We start from the raw sequence: 21,208 nt of genomic DNA, 5'->3' as shown, positions 1-21,208 counted from the left end.
TCAGTATTAGTATTGACGTCTTTACTATTCAGAAGTGCTTTCCAATCGACATCAGAAAGTTCTTTATTTATTTCCGAGTAATTTGCTTTAAAAAACTTGAAAATAGATCTGGAGCTCTTAGGTTTGAATTTTTCTGTGCTGCGGCTAACAAATATATCCAAGGCAGGATGATGAGAATCTTCACTCACGAAAGGGGAGGAGGAATGGCAAGTATGGACACCGATGTTGGGTGCCAAAACAAAATCCAATATTCTACCATTTCCATTCTGACTTCCATTGAACTGCATCAGTGAGTTATAAGCCATGAAGTTTTGGAAGTAGGTATAAGAGTCCTTCTGAACCAGATCGCACACGAGCTCGCCGTTCTCATTCGCGCACCAGGAAAAAAGAGGGAGATTGAAATCACCAATCAGGATGAAAATGTCTTCGGTATAGTTTTCCATGAAAACAGTGACCGCGTCAAAGAAGTTTGCATACTCTTCCGACGATGCACTCGGTGGAATGTAGCATACACCTAAAAAAAGTCTCATTTTCTCACTGAGCTTGACTCGAACCCAAATGTCCTCAACCCTGGTTGAGTGACATATCTCCGAAATCTGCACACTATGCATACGCTCGGTAACGGCGATAAATACACCACCGCCTTTTTTAGAGCTACCCGTTTCACATCTGTCTTTTCGATGCACTCTATAGTTGCTACACATAAATTCTGAATTGTTGATAGTCGGTATGAGCCACGATTCTGTAACACATATAATTTCTGCCAGGTTATCCCAAGAAGACTTTAGGAATTCTGTTGTTTTAGTTCTAAGACCCCGACAATTTTGATAAAATATACTCAAGTTCGAAGCCATCTCTGACACGAAAAAAAAGTCTATTAAAACAGTGCACAAATGGCAACACCGAATTAGTCCTCAGGCAACCTGTCCAGGTTGCTCCTGGGCAGCCTGTCCACATCATCCTCGGAAGCAATGTGCGAGATCTTAGAGGAATCATCTTTTCTCACTAACAGCCTGCCGTCCTGAATCCAGCAATATTTATAACTATTTTCCCTACAGAACTGTCGAGTGGTGTTAAATAATTTTCTATAATAGGGAGAAAGACTTTCATTGACATAGATGGTCTTTTCAGTGCCATCAAAGCCGATATCGCTTGTTCGAATCTTTTCTTTGTTCCCCTTATAAGCGCGTAAAAAAGCGTCTCTGTATGATTTACTCTTAAAATCAATCACAATCGGTCTAGATCTCGCATCATTTTTAGGCATGAAGTGTATTCTATAGCAACCTTCTATAAAATTTCTCACATCCGAAATACCAAGCTTAGAGGCAATGTTCTCGACAATGGTTAATATGTTTTCATTTTTCTTTTCTGGTACTCCTATAATATCCAAATTTTTTGATTTGAGCTGCTGCTGCAACCCATTTATTTCCCGTCTCAATTCAGCATTTCCATCCCTAAGATTTTTCAGCTCTGCATCATGTTTCTGCAGTCTGGAATTCATGCTCTCAAAAACTTTCATTTTCGACTCAACATCGTCTATTTTACCGCCAAAAAAATTGAGTGACTCAATGAATCCAGCCTGCTGCTTCGTAATAGCAGCCAAGTCGGACATGATTTTATCAAGCTTGGCATCAAAATTACAAGAACGTGGAAACTCACTATTCCTTGTGCAGCAGTCATCACACATCCACCTCATCCTCCCATTACTTCCGGACGTCTTCAACGTATCAGGGGGAATTCCCAGGCAAGCCTGATGAACCTCGTTGACGCATGAACAACATTGAACAGCTGGTTTGTTTCTGCTCGCCGGCGTACCGCATGATAAACAGTTTGTCGGCATATTTTATGTCTTGAATTTGGAAACCGAATTCGAATTAATTGAATTTCAGCTTTTTGTGTCCAAAGTATCGAACCGATCGTTTAAAAATTTCTCGCTTGAAGACTATAGATGCCCAGCAGAACACTTGTACAAATTTCGAGATTATTCTCGCCAATGTACCACTCGAAAACAAGCAAAAACACAGAGACTGAGAAAATCGACCGTACTCCTGTTGCTGTGTAAGATAAGCAGCAGCGTAGAATATTTTTGGTCGTTGTACTCTTAGCAGTGCGAATCTCTAACTTGAAATAAATTTTGTATATTCTTTGGTAAATACGCTCGAACAGGTTGATTAGTATTTTAAATCGCTCTCTTCAACAATTCGAAAGTGTGGCTATATAGTTGGGGAGCCAACGATGCTAAATCGGGATTTACTCGAGCGTCGTAGGCACCTAGTGGATTTTGAAGATTAGATGGTAGAAAGAAGGAAAGGTTCTATGATGTAAGCACTGGCGGTGGGGAAAGCGTCTGCAAGTTTTCAAAGATGTAAAAAAAAATCGTCAGATGTACTCGAGCGCACCAGATTAAGATACTGTATATCTACATATCTCTGATAATAAATTCATGTTAATCTTACAGTTTGCGTGGTGGGATTGGCTGAAAGGAAGTGTTGAAAATGTCAGAAATTTGAAGGATATGGATCCAAAGGAAGCTTCTTTTCCAGAGACTGACAATTTGGACGTGACGCTAGGTCACAGCGGTCCTTTGAAAATGCAAAAAAAAATCGTTACTTGTACAGGGTGGGCAAAATTCGTTGTCTACTGAAAGGATCTCGAGAATTATAGCAGCTAGAAGAAAACGGATGACACTTTTCCGAGCTCATTTTCGGAGAAACAAAGAATGGAGAAACCCGCAGCCTCCTACGATACTTCGTTTTTGAGTTTGACAATTTCGTAAAGTTCTTATAACTTTTTTGTCTTTGAAGTTACAAATCTGAAATTTGAATCTTTTTTACGTAGAATCCACTGATGAGCTCAAAATATTTTTTCATTACGAATCATTAGGTGAAATTTCATTTTTTTAAATACAAACTTTTATTGAATTTGTTATTTTTGAATTGGAAAAAATCTTTTGTCAGTAGATTCTACGTATGAAAGTGCATAAGAAGGTTCAGATCTGAAACTTCAAAGACAAAAGAGTTATGAGAACTTTTTGGAATCGTCAAAATCTCAAATTTGCTTTATAACTCTAATCTAAATATGATAGTTTTCAGATTTGGATTACTCATGAAAAAAGAACTAGAGAATGTGTCATCCGTTTTCTTCTAGCTGCTATAGTTCTCCAGATCCTCTCAGTAGACAACGAATTTTGGCCACACATTTTGAGAATGTGGGTGTTAAAGTAAGAATTTTTTTCAAGTTTTTTTCATAGTACTTATATACCTATCCACACTTCACAAGATATTCAAAACACAAAAGTTCAATTTGATGTGTCAAAACTAACAATGAATTTGCTCACCACAGCTCAATTTTTATGTCAATTTATATTTTTCTGAGGATTTAGAGAGAATCGTTCAAAATTTTTTTCTCGAAATCGGTAGATACGACAAACCTACAATTCACCATAAAGTTTAGTACAACAACAAAGCTTCTTTTCACCGTTTTTCAATTTTCAAACTACAAATGGCTCACCGGATTAAAATTCTGGAGGAAAACAGGGAACAGTACTTCAGAAAATATCACCCTGTAGATTTGCTATCGAAATTGGCATGTCACATGGTTTAAACCAGAGGTTCCCAAACTTTTTTCTCTCATGGACCACTTTCAAAATTTTGCTAGTTTCGATGGACCCCCTGCCTACATTTCTACCATATTCCCAAAATTCAAAACAAAAAATGTGAAGATTAAATCAAACAAAAGAAATTTGCGTTAAAGCTGCGTTCCAATCACGAATTTCGAAAAAAATCTGAGAATAATTGGTTAATTAATTGATTTATTGTGATGTGAGTGGTTGTAAGAAAAGAAAAGTTGGCCAATCAAAAAAGTAATTCCATCCAACTTTTCTTTTTCGTCATCCACTGGCAGTGGCAGTTTATTTTATTTAGAAAACTCCCCATTCGCAGATGGTAAGGATAAAAAAATAGTATATTTGCTTCAATATTCAAATATGTAATTATTACAAATAATATTATAATGTAATATGATAACAATATAAATAAAATCAAACATTAATAACGTAATATAACTATAATGACAAAAAACTCATAATTTTAATGGGGGGGATGTACTTGATGGATTGACAGCAAATTATCAATATTTGGCTTCAGTTTTGTTAGGAATAACCGCAAATCTCCCCGTTCTGTGATATTTAATCTGCTCCGTTTTTTTGTTAAAAGATTTGTGACGACACTGAAGCTTTTTTCGACAAGATATGACGAGGGAAAGGCTATCAGAAGCTTTCTCGCAATTCCCCACAGTCCAGGATATTTTTCGGGTATTTCTGACAAAATGCTTGATATCCTCTTTTAAATTTAACCTTCAGTTCCTCATTAGTGCTGAGTTCAAGTAGCTCCTCTTGTAATATCACAATCCCCACTTCCGTTTCATCAAATGGATTTATGATCCATGGTGGTATTTCCATTGTCAAGATATCTTCAAATCTGATTTTAAAGTCATCATGCAGGGCAATTAAATGTTGAACGTATGTCTGAATATCCTCATCAAGGCGTTCTACCTGTGACAAGTTTGAGAAAATTCTCGCCGACTAATATTTTGCTTCATAAATTTCAATTTTCCAAGAAAAGCTGAGACTGCACCCTTTGTTTTTATTAAATTGAGGCTATCCCCTTGTAATTGTAAGTTGAGGTCATTGAATTTTTTGAACAAATCCGTCAAATACGCGATGTCTGCTTTCGAATTGATCAGGTTTTTTTTTAAATCTGAATCTTTACTATCCAAAAACTCTAGAACAGATTCAAAAAGTAAGTAAAATCTTGTTAAACATGCACCTTTCGATAACCAGCGTACTTCAGTATGTAAGAGCAATCGTCGAAAATCTTCATCATTTTCATCGCACAATTGTGCAAATAAACGCGTATTCAATGCATTGCTTCTTATTTTGTTAACTGCATTAATCACAAATTGAAGCGATTGGTGCAATCTGCCACACAAATTTTTTGCTACGAGGTGTTGTCGGTGGATGACACAGTGAATTGCAATTACCTCTGGTACAATTCTTTTAAGATGGCTTATAAACCCACGATATCGCCCGACCATGGCAGGAGCTCCATCTGTTGCCACCGAAATAACGTTTGTGAATGGTATCGATTTTTCCCTAAAAAAATCACTCAGGATATTGAATATTGATTCACCTTTAGTGTCCGTCTCCAATTTTTTCGCGAAGAGTAGCTCTTCATGCATTTCTTCGTCCATAACAAATCGAACATGAGCCAATAGTAATGCTTCATTACCAGGTAGAGTTGACTCGTCCAATTGTATAGAAAAATGAGTTGTTTGCAGATAATTACACAAGAAACTTTCAATATCAGAGCTCATTTCATCAATACGTCTTTGTACAGTGTTGTTACTCAAAGGAATTCTTTTGAGTATGTCAAATGGAGATTTGTGCAGAACAGTTTTCAAAACCTCTTCAACAACGGGTAAAATTAATTGTTCTCCAATGGTGTGCGGTTTTCCAGATTTCGCTATAAGCAATGAAATATTGTAAGATGCCCGCAAGCCATCCTCGTTACTTTCAGACGTTGAAGCGAACATGCTTTGCACAGTGGGTCTCTTTTCATATTTTTCCTTCAATGTTTGAAAATATTTCAAATCTTTACCTACTTTATCGGGATGACACCTTCTTAGATGATCTTCGAGCTTCGATGGTTTCATAGAGTCATTGCTCAAAAGTTTGTTGCATAAAAGGCATATGGGCAATCGCTTATCTGCCTTTGATGGAAGAAAACCAAATTTTAAATAATCAACACTGTACCGTCGACATTTTTTCTTATATTCAGCCATGTTGCGTATCAGTTACGTACCTGTAAATAAAAAGGCTCTGTTTTAGTCTTCTTTAAGACTGTTTTCTTCAACAGAATATGATTATTTCAACAGAATTTGATTGAATAATTATTGCAATGAAATAAAAAAAGTACCGGCAGCAAACTGATTCTAATAATTGATAGCAATAAATTGCTAAGATCCATAATAAACTTTTAAGAAAATAGCAGAACCGATTGATGTAAAGTGGAATATCCATTGATTCTATTTGGATTTATGTATTTCTGTAAATTCGAAAAAAATTGTATACCCATAACAAATAGCCAAATTAGTATGTAGGTACTTACTTTTTCCGACACTGGCAAACACTAAAATCGATTCACTTAACTTTTCTGTTCGAAATTCCGGAAACAAATGAGTAACGTTGATTCTTGGCATTCGTATTTATATTAGTGAAGAATCCAACAAGTCCGTGCAAGATTGAAAGCTTGCACACCACAAGTCGTATTTCGTATTTGCATTTCCAACCAAGCGCTGCAGACGGCAGCGGCGGCCCTTTTCAAGTCTCGACACGTTGTACTGAATATGGAATATGAAAGATTTACAAGTAACAGTCGGTGAACTTCTCAAAATATTATCTGCCTACGTTGATAGGTGAAATCAAACCAACATTTCAGTTCTTCACTATCGAAACCAGATAAATTTTCGTGGACCCCAGCTTACGAACTGCGAACCCCCATTTTTTTGTCACGCCAACGTGAACCCCCATCGAGTCTTCCATGGACCCCTGGGGGTCCACCTGGACCACTTTGGGAATCAGTGGTTTAAACTGTAAATTTTAATATCTATGTCAAATTTCAGTTGAATATCTTGTGAAGTGTAGATACTGTGAGAAAATAAAACTTGAGAAAAATTTAAAATGTTAACACCCTATATCTCTAAAACGATCACATGGCTATGAGCCCTTTTTTCTTAAAATGGGGAATTCTCCTCAATTTGGGTTATCACAGCATATGCAAGTTTAAACTGAATAATTATGAGTTTCATTCATGAATTTTTCAAATGCACCGCGGAAACTATTCAAAATCATTCTTCAAATATGAGGTTTTAAAATTTAAATCGCTTCGTTGCTAGTTTACGATTTGGCAACAACGCCTACTAGAAAATGAAAAGAACAATGGCTTGTTTATAAAATAACAGCTGTTGATTTAGAGCCATCATAAGGCGCGTACTCACTGGCGGGCCTCAACAGCAACCAGCCATAAAAATCCCATAAAATTTTACGACATTCCTCGTTTGTCATAGACTTCAAGACAGCCATCTTTGTCTATCTCATCTAGACAGTGTATTTGTTGTCCTTTATTATCAACGCATATTTCAGTCGATGTTGCCAACTTGTGCAATAGAAACGAAACGCTTTAAATTTCAAATACCCATTTTTATTTTTCATTTTTAAGTACTTAAAATAATTTTTTTTGGGAAACGGTTAAAATGGATATTTCAAAATGTTACGTTTCAAAGATATTTAATGAAAAATACATCATTTTCGTCACAAGAAGTATTCCCTATTACTTAGGGAATTTCCCCTGTTCGTTTGTAACTCCAGTTTGGGAACACCTTCTATATTGAATTCAATTTTTTTCGATCCACATTACTTACAAGATGTGACTCCCTCGTAGTGAAGGTGATAGGGTCGTGGGTTTCCCCCGCTGGACATTTGTAGTCTAGTCGCCCCACAACGGAGATGAGGTGGCTTCCTGATCTCCCCAGCTCCAAGAGGTTCAGCCGCAAAGTGTCAGCCACAAATTCCACCTGGAAACAATTAATGAAGTCGTTTATTGGGTAGGTTACGTTTGATTTCTGATAACCACATCGCCATTTCAATTTTCTGTGTTGCCTCTTCTGAGCACGTGATCGGATTCGGCATGAGACACGTGTTAGTAGATCTGAGGTTATTGTGGTTAGAAACGGCTATAAATCTACAGAATCTCTCTATCCTTCCGAAATGTCCTCTGAGAATTTGGGAAATTTGTCCAATATTACTTCAAACAGGATTACTCTTACGAATATTTTAATAGTATATTCTTGAGGTCGAAATAAACAATTTTTTCGCATACCATTTTTTCCGATTCGGCCCTGATAAAAAAAATTGCTATTTTAAGTTTTCATAATGTGCTTTGCCACAACTGGAAAAACAAAATTACCTTCAGAATAACTAGCTTAATCTGTGACACTATACGCATCTGTGGATCTTTCAAAAAGAGTTGCATTCGGTCAAAGTAACCAATTTTTCGAATTTCACACATATTTTTCATCTTTGAACATCAAATTACTCGAAAACGGCGCATTATTCGAGAAAATATGAAGAAATATGAACATTCAAATATTCATTAGATATCGTACAACTTAGATTCATGAATTGGGTTGTTAGAATTTTTGGAATTTTTATAGTACGTAGGTAATGGTCATAATGAGAAAATTGCAAGACGTGGGTGATAACTTGTATTCGAAAAAATTCATCAAATAAATGAAAATCTATGTTCCGAAATTCATTTCAGTCGATAAAACCGTTTATGAGATAGAAATAAAAATAACATTTTTTATAGTTTTTCAACAGTCTGTATCTTTTAAACCGATCTGTTTCGAAGAAATGGCAGGGGAAAAAGGTGTTTATTTTGACCTCAAGAACCATGTGTTTATAATATTCCTTATCGATTTCAATAGTATCCTCGATATATCTACATATGGAAAACTACTTTATTATGAAACATTATATTATGTATATCGAGAAATGATCGAAGCCGTCATAGAACAACCTGTATAAGATTGTTGTTATGATTTAATCATGGAAGGTGAGTTGAATGATATCAAAGAATATCCTGTATAAATAACAATTACATTCACCATAAATGTGCGAACACGCAATATGAATGACTTTCAGTATTCATTAAAAATACAATTTCACATTGTACAAAATCAAAACCTCTCATCAATATCTCTGTATATGAAGAAATGATCTACTTATACAGGGTGTTCGCACCATGGGGCAGTGGTCGATTACTCTAATTCTATCAACTTTACAAAAAAGAGTTTCAAATAAAACTTTCCTCTTTTCAAGAAGAGCACCTCCTAAAATTATTTAGGACTATACAAAGTGTTTCGTTTCTTCTGCACAGCTTCGTTATTTTAAATGGAACACCCCATATATTTTTACATTTTTGAATTCCTTGTTGAATTTGAATATGAGTTTGACAACACAACTATGTCTGAATTCTCAACGGTTTTCGAGAAATTCGACTTTTTATTAATATTTTGACAGTTTGAGGTACTTGCATAAAGGAATATAGCTCTGTCCCTATTCTATGTAATTGATTCAAATTTGGACTGTATCTAGTCAATAAATGATACACTAAAAAAAAATTTTTTTTTTCTAAACAACCATATTAATATACATATATTATCAAAACAGAAATTCATCAAAATCTTTATTTTTTAAACGGCAACCCATATTTTTTTCTGTTCATTACTTAAAACAACTAGAAGCGAACCAAAAATGTTTAAATAATAAACAGAAAAAAATATGGGTTGCGATTTAAAAAAATGAAGATTTTGATGAATTTGTGTTTAGATAATGGATCTACGTTTTCGTGGACCCTGTAAATAGTATGGTTATTTACAAAGAAAATTTTCAGTGTATCATTTATTGAGTATACACAGTTCAAATTTGAATCAATTACATAGAATAGGGACGGAGTCCTTTATGTAAGTACATACTTCAAACTGCCAAAATATTAATGGAAAGTCAAATTTCCCGAAAACCGTTGGAAATTCAGACATAGTTCTGCCATCAAACTCATATTCAAATTTAAAAGGGAATTCAAAAATGTAAAAATATATGGGGTGTTCCATTCAAAATAACGAAGTGGATAGCTGTGCAGAAGAAACGAAACACTTTGTATATTTCTAAATAATTTTAGGAGATGCTCCACTTAAAAAGAGAAAAGTTTTATTTGAAACTGTTTTTTGTAAAGTTAATAGAATTAGAGTAATCGACCGCTGCCCCATTGTGGGGACACCCTGTATGTCGTCGTAAACACCCTGTGCTTCTAGTCCGTATCAGTTTCAAAGTAAAAAAAATCCGACTCGGAATTTTATTAAATTCCGGTTTTAAAGTCGAAATTTAGTAAAATAATCTTTCGCTAGAATGATATTTGTAATATTATTGAAATAAAAATGCTTTTGTTAAAAAAAAAAATTATTGTGTTGGTCAGGTTCAGTCGAATCTTTATATTGCACCTATTAAATTCCATACGAAGGTGGCGTTTCACCCTTATTTTCTCAACCTTCGATCATCCGCGTCACGATCAGGGTGCGTTCTAATCTTAAACTCCGAAAATTGCTCTCAGCGCCACTTTTCCGGCTTGTTTTCAACAACTCCGGGCGTCAATCCGGAAAGTGATCAATTGAGCGCAATCAATTGGAAAATTCCTCGATACGATGTTAAACTGTTTCCGTCGGCAGAAACAATAAGAAATTTGTGGGGTCAGTCGAGTCGATTACCTGCGGATTATTTTTTTTTTCGATTCGATCGAAATGAATCGTATATCGAATCTCTTTCCGGGACATTTATGATTATTTGTTGATGAAGTACAATGGAATAGTTATTTGTGCAACCAGTTGGGAAAAGCATTATTTTTCGTAATGAGAGTATTTCTGCAGAAGAACTCGTATAACGAAAAATAATGTTTCCCAACGTGTTTCACACAGTATTTTTTAGAAAAAATTAGAATTTTGAATGGGATATGACTATTCGAATTCAAATTAAAAGTACCAAAAACATCTTCACAAGCGAGAATTCGGAGATATGAGGATATATTGAAAAATTCTTAGCCTACTATTGAACCAAACAAAATTTCAATGTCAAAATATTTTATTACTCAACATATTCTCCTCTTAATTGGATACATTTATTACAGAGAACCTGTAACTTCTCTAGACCTTTCAAAGAAAATGTTTCTTCTTGCTCTGCAAACCAGACCTCCATCTCATTTATCATCTCCTCGTTGGAAAAAAATTTACGACCTTTTTAACTTTTTTTCAGTTGGGGAAAGAGATGATAGTCGGATGGAGCCAAATCTGGCGAATGAGGGGGGTAATTCGAACCCTAAATCACGAATTTTTTGCATGGCAACATGAGATTCGTGGGCAGGGGTGTTGTCCTGTAAAAACAAAACACTTTTGGATAGCTTTACGCGTCTTTTCTCTTCAATTTTTTCCCGTTGAGTGGTCAGTATTTTCGAATAAGAATGTCCGGTTATTGTTCTACCCTTATCCAAAAAATCAATCATGAATACTCAATGCAATCCTGAAAAACTGAAGCAAGAACTTTTCCAGCAGATTTTTGGACACGGAACTTCTTAGGTCTTGGAGAACCAGAGTGTCGCCATTCCATCGATTGCTGCTTTGTTTCTGGATCGTAGAAAAGCACCCAAGTCTCATCCGTCGTAACAATTCGGTTTGAGAAGTATACTTGGTTTCAAATCGAGCACAGATCGAACGCAATGCTTGTACCCTTGCACGCTGTTGGTCAACATTCAAACATTTGGGGATCCATTTTGCAGCAATTTTTCTCATGTCCAAATTGACGTGAACTATATGATGAACGCGTTCGTATGAAATATTCAGTGCTTCAGATATCCGTTTTAGCCCAATCCGACGGTCTGATAAAATCATGTCATGAACTGTATCGATATTTTCGAGGACTGACACAGAAACTGGCCTTCCTGATCGGCCATCATCTTCAATGGAAAATTTACCTCTTTTGAAGATTGCAGTTCAATTTTTCACTGTCGCATACGAAGGACATTGATCACCAAGGGTATTAAGCATATGTGTTGTTAATGAGGTGGCAGATTATTGAAAAGCAAATAAATTGCCTTTCCAAATGGTACTTTTCCAGATTCATTCCATGAAATCATCTATCCTTATTTTTTCAATTACTGGATCTCAATTCCATTAAAATGTCAGGATGTTCAGGAATTAAAATTCCAGAACATGTCCGTTATTGGGACAAATTATTATTACCGTCAAGTGAGTCCCAAGCACCCGTATGCGTAAGAAAATTGTTATCATACCATGTATTCATCGCACAACATTGAAAAAAGAATGAAAACTGAGAATCATATTCATTCCAAAGAAATCATGACTTCATTTTATATAAAAATATCGTTGTATTTCCAATGTTTTTTTATTAAAATATGTTCTTTATTTTCCAAATCATTGATGTACTATGCGAGTCTCTAACTTAAATTGAATTCAGTTAATCAAGGACATTTTTGTTGCTGCAAATGTGCTCAGACAGATTAGTATTTCAAATTGCGCTCCTTTCGTTGTAAGAAAATGTTGTGAAAATGTTATACACAGTGCTCCAAGTTCGAGATAAATCGTCACTGATAATTGTTTTAAATGGCAATCCTAATTTTTTAAGATATTCGTAAATTTGATTCCCGAAAATTGATTCCATTTTTATAAAAACGAACGATCTTGATGTATTTCTGACCGTTTCTGACCAAACTTCGAAAGCGTTTGTTCAGATGAACAGTATTAGAATGTAAAATGAATAGAGGTCCGAGTTTGGGGGCTTATACAAGGCGTTGTGTACTGATACCGACAGCATTTCTAGTCCAGTTCGCCAAGCATGAATAATTTAAAGAGGCCGATATTTCGGTCGACTTTGTAGGAAGTTTGTGTTGACCTACCTTTCTCATGCATCCAACAAAGTTGTTGTGGACTCGGGATCCAGGGAGAGCTCTGGTATTGATGCTACCACCAACGTGTAATTTGCTCGAAAGTAACATGGTGAACTTTCCGGCTATATGAGAATGGTCAGCGTATACTCCGTCGACTACAGCAGATAGCTGAAAAAGGGAGATATATATTAGAAACTATTTTCTTCAGTCTCGAACAAAACTAATAATAAAGTCTCTATTAGGATACACATATTCGAACTTTACTTCAGATATTTTTCTTCTGGATCGAAAAATATTCATCAGAATCAAAAAATATATAAATGGTTCGGATGTTACACAGGGTGATTTCTGATCGTTTAGGGGGTAAAAGAGGACTATACGAGGGTTAGAAATGGGCACTCAAACATCTCATATGAAGATGAGAAAATCGGAAGCATTAAAATTTTACCTTCGAAGTATATAATAGCTCCTTATTCATAAAATAGTATTTAAATTCATTGAAATTAGTCGAGTATTTCGAGAGTTATAAAAATATTGGTTTTTGAATGAAAGAAATGAGATATTTTGTTGTTTAGGTTTATGGCTCTAATCCATATATGTATGAAATTTGTATCATTCGTATTGATTATTGATTTCCATAGCATTTTTCCTTCCTTCACGAAACTGAGAATAAATTTTTTCTTCAATGTACAGAGTGATGTTTGGGTACACGGACGTGAAAGATTAGTAATCAAATACGGTCCTATTTTTCTCTTGATTTCAGCACTTGGATTATCTTGAGTGTCTCGTAGACAATAATCTTGCAGAATATCACCAAAATTGACAAACATTTTAGAAAATATAGGGGTTTGAATATTCCATGAAACCCCCAGTATCTAGAAACTAAAGCATAAGAGATGGCAATTTCTGACTCCACTTATGAACGTCTATTACCCTCCTGTCCGATAGATCATTGGTTAGAAATCATCTTGTATATATTTCTCCAAGATCATGAAATCTTTTAACTAACTAAAATATTTCCGCTGGGTCTTGAAAAATATTTTTCATCAGAAGTGGAAGAATATTCTGCCATTCTCCGACGCTGCTGGAAAAATTAACTCCCGATAAAAAAAGGGAAAACAAATGATTTTTCTCCCGACAATAAAAATAAGTCAAGTTTTTTCATGCGCAGTCACTTTTCGTTCGCAAACTCTTTTCATCCACTATCGTCACCGGGAGGAGCCTCATTTTCGTGAATCCAGTATTTAATAAGAACACAAAGTGCCTGCGATAGAGACTACCATTTGCAGTTATCAATTCTTGAATTGAGAAATAATTGTAGATGGATTGTGATAGCTATGTGGATATCAGTAACAATCCTCAAGAGCTGAGGGAATTTGCAGCTACGGCGACGTAGCCGAGGCTAGTAAGCAGGTTTACTTTCATAAAGCTATGTGAGGTCGTCGAAAAAATGTGCACTTCTACTGAAAACTGGCTATTGTCTATCCTGCTTCTTAGACCTCGGCAATAAATTTGCAGGCTCGACTATAATTAAAAATTTTCACCAAGTTTAGGTTTACTCCTGGTCGGTACCGAAGAAAGACTGTAAGAAATACAGCTGGCGTATGAACGAACGAGGATATATTGAAAAATTCTTAGCCTACTACAGAACCAAACAAAATTTCAATGTCAAAATATTTTATTGCTCAACATATTCTCTTCTTAATTAGATACATTTATTACAGCGAAGCTGCAACGGCTCTCCAAAAAAAAATGTTTCTTCTTGCTCTGCAAACCAGACCTCTGTCATAACCTCTTCGTTGGAAGAAAATTTACGACCTTAAACTTTTTTTCAGTTGAGGAAGGAGATGATAGTCGGATGGAGCCAAATCTGGTGAATAAGGGAGGTGTTCTAGTAATTCAAACCCTAAATCACGAATTTTTGCATGGCAATATGAGATTTGTGTGCAGGGGCGTTGTCCTGCAAAAACAAAACACCTTTGGATAGCTTTTCGCGTCTTTTCTCTTTAATTTTTTTCCGTAGAGTGATCAGTAATGTCGGAAAGTAATTTGGGTTATTGTTCTACCCGTATCCAAAAAATCAATCATGATTTCTCCATGGCAATCCCAAAAAACGCAATCAGGAATTTTTCCAGCAGATTTTTAGTCACGAAACTTCTTAGGTCTAAGAGAACCAGAGTGTCGCCATTCCATCGATTGTTGCTTTGTTTCTGGATGATAGAAATGTACCCAAGTCTCATCCATAGTAACAATTCGGTTTAAAAAGGCTACATCGTTTTCAAATCGAGCACAGATCGAACACGATGCTTCTACCCTTGCACGATTTTGGTCAATATTCAAACATTTGGGTATCCATTTTGCAGCAGTTTTTCTCTGTCCAAATTGGCGTGAACTATATGATGAACGCATTCGTATGAAATATTCAGTGCTTCAGATATCTGTTTTAGCCCAATTCGACGGTCTGATAAAATCATGTCATGAACTTCATCGATTTTTTCGGGGACTAACACAGAAACTGGCCTTCCCGATCGGTCTTCATCTTCAATGGAAAATTTTCCTCTCTTGAAGCTTGTAGTCCAATTTTTCACGGTCGCATACGAAGGACATTGATCACCAAGGGAATTAAGCATATCGTCGTAAATATGCTTACCTCTTAACCCTTTTAAATACAGGTACTTGATCATGGCTGAATACTCCAATTTTTAGATTTTCACAATTTCGGTAAACATCTTCTTTCTCTCAATTTATCGCGTAACTCTGGTTCAATTTTTTGACCTCAGACTTCACACTGACACTTCTAATAAGTTATTGTTCGTTGCTATGGTAACGGAATATTTTTCTTATGCATGGAACTGGTCTAGGCTAACAAGATATCAATAAATCCTTGTATATTTCAATTCGCCTTTTGTAATTTTCACGTTCCGAAACGAATACTGAAAATTTCGAGCATCGTTAGTGGAAATAACGAACCGAAATACCACCAGATTACATTAGCCTGAGCCTGCACCAAACCCCTGTTGAATTTATATCCTAATTTTTGCACATGGCATGGCGTTACCTTGGAAAACTAAGTTTCAAACGCTTGTGTGACTTCCCTCATTCAACGCTCCAGAGGTTGAAGGTGCGGCAGTCTTCGAATCGAGATATTTCTCGGAATTTGTTCGTTAATGATTATTCCATCCAATTTCTAGGGAAACATCCGACGACGCATAAAAGCTGATTAAGCGTATGCAACGCTGGTTATGAAGCCGGAGAGGCGTTCTTTTGTTGTTGGAATAACAGCGTCGGTATCAAGATCGAATTTAGTTAATTAAGCCGGCATCTGAGCTCTTTCTGAACCATTGGAGTGAATTGCAGCTGATGAGAAGTGACAGCGTTATCGTATGGTAGGGCTGGTTTTACAATCTAGCGTTGATAGAATTTGCTTTTTATCAAAGTGTCACACTTTTCAGTGCAATAACCTGAAATGTTGCACAAAGTTGACGATTTTGCTTCATTTTTGTTGGGAAGATCATAGCCAGCCATGAAGAGTTTGGCAGTTCGATTACCGAGCTTCTTCAATATGGGCTTCGGGAAATGGGTTTTTGAATTGACTTGCAGGACTTGAATCTAGAGCCAGTGGGAGCCTTTCAAACCATGTCTACAACATCAAGATTTATTTTTCAGTTCTGTAAATATCTCCTCGAAATATTTTTTCAGTTCTGAGTTAATTTCCATCCATGTATTTCTGAAATTTGTTTGTAAAAGAATAAATGAGATAAGTGAGTGAATATTTAGATTTTTCATATCAAGAATTTGTGAGAAAAAGGGAACTCAGTTAGGAACACTCTTAAAACTTCCTAACTTCTTCAACTTTTTGAGCATGAACTCTCTATCAGTGACATTCATTTTGTGGTGCCAAAGTCTACTTGATGGAAAAGAATTTCTTCAATTTTCTGCATTTATGCATTTCTTCATCTGTGGAGAGAAACACAGGAAATGGGACATGTTCATACTTGTAGATATTCCTCAGGTCAACCTCAAATCATTTTGTGTGCACACTGGTTTGAATGAAGGCAATGGGTCTACTCTGATCCTTTGCGGAGAACACGAAAGGGGAAAACACTTTATGGCCGGCCGTATCTCGTTTGATATTGGGCTCGAAAAACGTTTATGATACAAAAATTGTAGCAAATTTAATGCTCAGCCGCTTAGTTAAGAAGTTACTAGCGAAAAACCTAAACGAGACAGCAACCGAGGTTTTTCGGCTCTTTCCAAGTTAGCACACGGTCCTCGGGGTTGAAAACTTGAACAGAATAATCTCACAGCTCCCCTGAACAACCTGTAGAAGGCCATTAATTCGTGACTTATTTTTTTCCAGCAGATCCAGTTCTTTTCTTTATATACTGAATTTATTACATTATGACCATATACTTTTTGAACAACACGAATCCTTAGGATAAAAGTTTAAATTATTTTGAGGGAAAATCTTTATGAAATAGGTTGATGTTCAAATAATGTTTAACAAGAATATTTTTCTCTAGTAGTTCTCTGGAGAAGTCCGAGCCACTATCTTTCAAAATCACCCAAAACCCTCTTATGTGTATTTTATACAAGGCGAATCTGAATTCCAGCAATATTTTTAGGGATGGAAACAGACCAAAGAATACGTGCTCTTTGTCTAACGAACTCATGTCTGAAATAAAGATCCTCAATAGTTGGGGAGCCGACGATGCTAAATCGTGATTTACTCAAGCGTCGTGAAGACAGTAGATTTTGAAGATTTTATGGTAGAAAAAATATTTCTATGATGTATGCACTTTCAGCGGTGGGGAAAGCGTCTGCAGGTTTTCAAAGATGCAAAAATAATCGTCAGGGACGTCAGGTGTACATATTCGAGCATAACAGATTAATATACTGGATGTATCTCTGATAATAAATTCATATTAGTCAGTTTGCTCGGTGGGGCTGGCAGTACGAAGAGTTGAAAATTGTTAAAAAATTTTTTTTCGAGCGTATCAGATTTTTAGAAGATATGTTAATTAAACCCAAAGGAGGCTACTTTTCAAGAGACTGACAATTTGGACGTGACGCAAGGTCACAGTGGTCCTTTGAAAATGCAAGAAAAATCGTTACTCGTACATACTCACGCGTGTCAGATTTTCATACAGATGGTTAATCTCGGTGTTGCAGACGTGTTGACCCATTAATCTGACAATAATCAGGGGGGGGTTTTCTTAATCTGATGATAACAAGGCATTTTTTTAAATATCTTCCTTCCTGTAACTCTAATCATTTCGGTTTTCATTATGAAAGTTGTAGTTAATAAAATTATATACAGCTTTTGTCTGATGAAATTTTACATACTCTTAACCATTTTCGAGTTAGAGGGCGATAAAGGCGAGGAACTTAGCCACCCACACATGCGAAAGGCCAAGGTCAATGTAGAAACCCAGTCTAATGTACATTCATCGTTATATATCTCAAAAACGTTCAAAGGTAGAAAAAAATGCTCTGGACAAAATTCGTAGAAAATGTTATGCAGTACAACTTTTATGATGAATGCGAAAACAATTTGAAGCCCAGGATAGGAGATAATTCAGAAAAACTGGCAAATTTTATTATTTTCGCTGAAACTGTCAGATTATATTTTTTCCGTTATTCTTGAATCATTAGCTTCAATATAAGAAAGAAGCCACCGCGCTCGAGAATGTACAGGGTGGGCAAATTTCGATGTTTTAGCACTACAGCTTTTAAACCAGAGGAGATAGACAAAATCTGATACCCCATTCTCGTTCTCTTTTTCTGAGAAACTTACAATAGTAGTAGTGATTTTTGGCCACTTTCTTTTGTTTTCGAGTTATAAGCAAAAATTGGAAAAATGGCGATATCGAAATTAATTTATATCTCCGCTAATACTGATGATAGAGCTCTGAAATTGAAACATTATACAGGCATTTTTTTACGTAGAATCCAGTGGCGTGCTCGCCTTTTAGCAGGATTCTTAATTACGAAGCTATGACCCAAAGTTATGTTTTTTTAAATGGGTACACTAGTTTTCTGTGCAATTTTTTGAAAGCTTAATTTTTACTGATTTCAAAAATATATAACATCATATGGTTTGTATCAATATAAATAATAGAAAATGGTCAAAAACACTTTTTCCCAATATTTCTATGGTTTCAACTTTTGACGAGCACAGAAAAATAGAGTTTCCTATAACAAAAGCAGTTTCCTTCCGGCAATGTCATTCTTTCTATGCTTTTCACCAATTTTCACAAAATTTGAATCAAGATATAATATATTTCATAAATTTTCATGATAATGAAAAGACTTATAGAAAGAGACACTGGTAATCATACGATGCTATATTTTTCTATGCTCATCAAAAGTTGAAACCATAGAAATATTGGGAAAAAAGGTTCTTGACCATTTTCTATTATTTATATTGATACAAACCATATGATGTTATATATTTTTGAAATCAGTAAAAATTAAGCTTTCAAAAAATTGCACAGAAAACTAGTGTTCCCATTTAAAAAAAACATAACTTTGGGTCATAGCTTCGTAATTAAAAATCCTGCTAAAAAGACAAGCACGCCACTGGATTCTACGTAAAAAAGTGCCTGCATAATGTTTTAATTTCAGAGCTCTATCATCAGTATTAGCGGAGATATAAATTTATTTCGATATCGCCATTTTTCCAATTTTTGCTTATAACTCGAAAACAAGTGGCCAAAAATGACTACTACTATTGTTAGTTGTTAGTTTCTCAGAAAAAGAGAACGAGAATGGGGTATCAGATTTTGTGTATCTCCTCTGGTTTAAAAGCTGTAGTGTTAAAACATCGAAATTTGCCCACCCTGTACACGTTACGTTATTTTTTGCAAGTTTGTCGCCCTTCCACACATTTTCATCACGCTTAAATTGTCAGATTAAGAGAATATATACTTTCCAACATGTGATTAACCACAAATATCTTAATCTGACACGCTCTAGTATGTAAAATGATGATTTTTTTTACTATTCTTTCAGGCTGTCTTAGACAATTCCCCCGTGTATACAGGTCTAATTGTTGTACAGTTACTCTTCAGGGTCCAAGGTATTTTCCCTTATATTAATCTGACACGTTCGACTAAATCCCGAATTTCCCTCTTAGGCTCCCCAACTACAACTGAAATGAATACAGTAGATGAAGGTTAGACCCTATCTGAACTTGATGTTCTCCAAAAAATTATTTTTGGATATAGACTCGCAAATGTTAGTCTACATCTACTCAGATTTTCACGTACATTCGAAAATATGGCAAACAAAAAATGTGTTTCATTTCAGTAGTGAAACTCCCTTTCACATAAACGAATACATCAGAATTGATCAAAAAATCGATATTGTATAATATAGGTATGGAATTCATATTATAGGCTCGAAAAACTGTTTATTCGGCACTCGTCTGGTTGCCATTTTCCACCCACGCTACCCATAAACCACACGTTCGTCCATCTAATTCCAGACATGATAACGTCGTATCTTGCCAGCATCCCTGCTCCTCCAGACGATGTCACTGGCGGTAGCAGGTGTCCGTTCGAGTTTTCGGGGTATTAAGTTTCTTGCCAAGCATCGTAATTTACATGTGGAATTTGGAAAGTGGCGTATTGCGGATGTCAACGAGCTTCGTGGAAACTCTGAAATTCTTATTCGGTGCGAATATAAATGGCGGAGTCCTTTTCCGATACCCCGAAGAAAGTAATACCGAACGTTGGTTTTGCTAGGAGGAGGCTTATTTCGCTCCTACTTTGAATATTTCGTTCTGTTGTCATCTAGAGCGCTGCTGGTTGCACTGATTTACAGTTATTGGATGGGCAAGATTCCCAAGAAATTTCACTATCATCAGAAAACATCATTGACTAATCGCTTATTTATTAATTAGGTCGAAAACGTTGAAAATTTTGTATGTTTATTCTTTTTCTTGGACTAAGCAATTCAAAATTCCAGTTGCATTCCACAACGTTACTTAGGTACAAATCATTTTAAGCTTCTGTTTTTTTTATATGTTTGTTCTTTTTCATGGACTAAGCAATTGAAATTTTTTTTTTATTTAGTTCCCTCTTCGTTTTCAAAAAATGCATAAAAAACTGTTTCCCTGCATGTAGGAGGAAAAACCAATGAATGTTGGTGAAAATTCAATTATTTCATTAGAAAAGTGTAACTTCCAGAAATTCAGAAAAATGTTTAAAACGAACTCCATGCAACAGATTCTGTAGCTACATGGCATAGTATTTTTTTCTGAAAACATTGACACCCTGTTGCTCTAAAACGAAACAGGTTGTCAAGCTTGCTGTTCTGCAGGGTATTTTGTTTTTCCAGCTGTGGCATAGCTTACTATGAAAACTCAAAACAGCTATATCTTTTTATCTAGGCCCAATCGGAAAAAATGGTGAAGAATAAAAGTGTTTCTTTTGATCTGAAGAATTTACTGTTGAAAGTGTTGAAAATACGTTTAAGTCAAAGTCTCATCCTGTAAGCTATGAGGCCATTTTAAGACTTTGTAGGGAAGGTGAGAGAATTTGGAATCAGGGAGCTTGCCGACTAAATACGAGGATATATTGAAATATTCTTAGCCTTGTGATTTAGGGTTTGAATTAGTAGAACACCCCCCTTAT

The 21,208-nt window shown here is 35.7% G+C and overlaps 2 protein-coding genes across 3 annotated transcripts in view; both read right to left on the bottom strand.

Moving 5' to 3' along the window:
• LOC123308683 (neurexin-1) overlaps window positions 1-21,208 on the bottom strand; it is a 197,417-nt gene that overhangs the window by 47,739 nt on the left and 128,470 nt on the right. Inside the window, exons 7-8 of the mRNA XM_044891450.1 lie at window positions 12,579-12,737; window positions 7,480-7,632 (exon numbers count right to left, since the gene is read on the bottom strand). Of these exons, the coding sequence (XP_044747385.1) occupies window positions 7,480-7,632; window positions 12,579-12,737 (312 nt within the window). The remainder of the gene's footprint in view (window positions 1-7,479; window positions 7,633-12,578; window positions 12,738-21,208) is intronic.
• Window positions 4,180-6,634, bottom strand: LOC123308685 (protein ZBED8-like). Of its 2 annotated transcripts, XM_044891454.1 has the most exons (3): window positions 6,168-6,634; window positions 5,662-5,861; window positions 4,180-4,552 (listed from the first exon to the last, which is right to left on the bottom strand). In XM_044891454.1, exons 2-3 carry the CDS (start codon window positions 5,839-5,841, stop codon window positions 4,268-4,270), a joined length of 465 nt encoding a protein of 154 aa, XP_044747389.1. In that variant the 5' UTR covers window positions 5,842-5,861; window positions 6,168-6,634; the 3' UTR covers window positions 4,180-4,267. The 2 variants fall into 2 exon arrangements, with proteins under 2 accessions (XP_044747389.1, XP_044747388.1); XM_044891453.1 differs by having other exon boundaries at window positions 4,180-5,861.

The sequence above is a fragment of the Coccinella septempunctata genome, chromosome 2 (genome assembly GCF_907165205.1).
Source record: "Coccinella septempunctata chromosome 2, icCocSept1.1, whole genome shotgun sequence".
NCBI lineage: Eukaryota > Metazoa > Arthropoda > Insecta > Coleoptera > Coccinellidae > Coccinella > Coccinella septempunctata.
The sequence above is the reverse complement of the archived record's forward strand: the minus strand, read 5'-3'. Positions and strand labels throughout refer to the sequence as shown.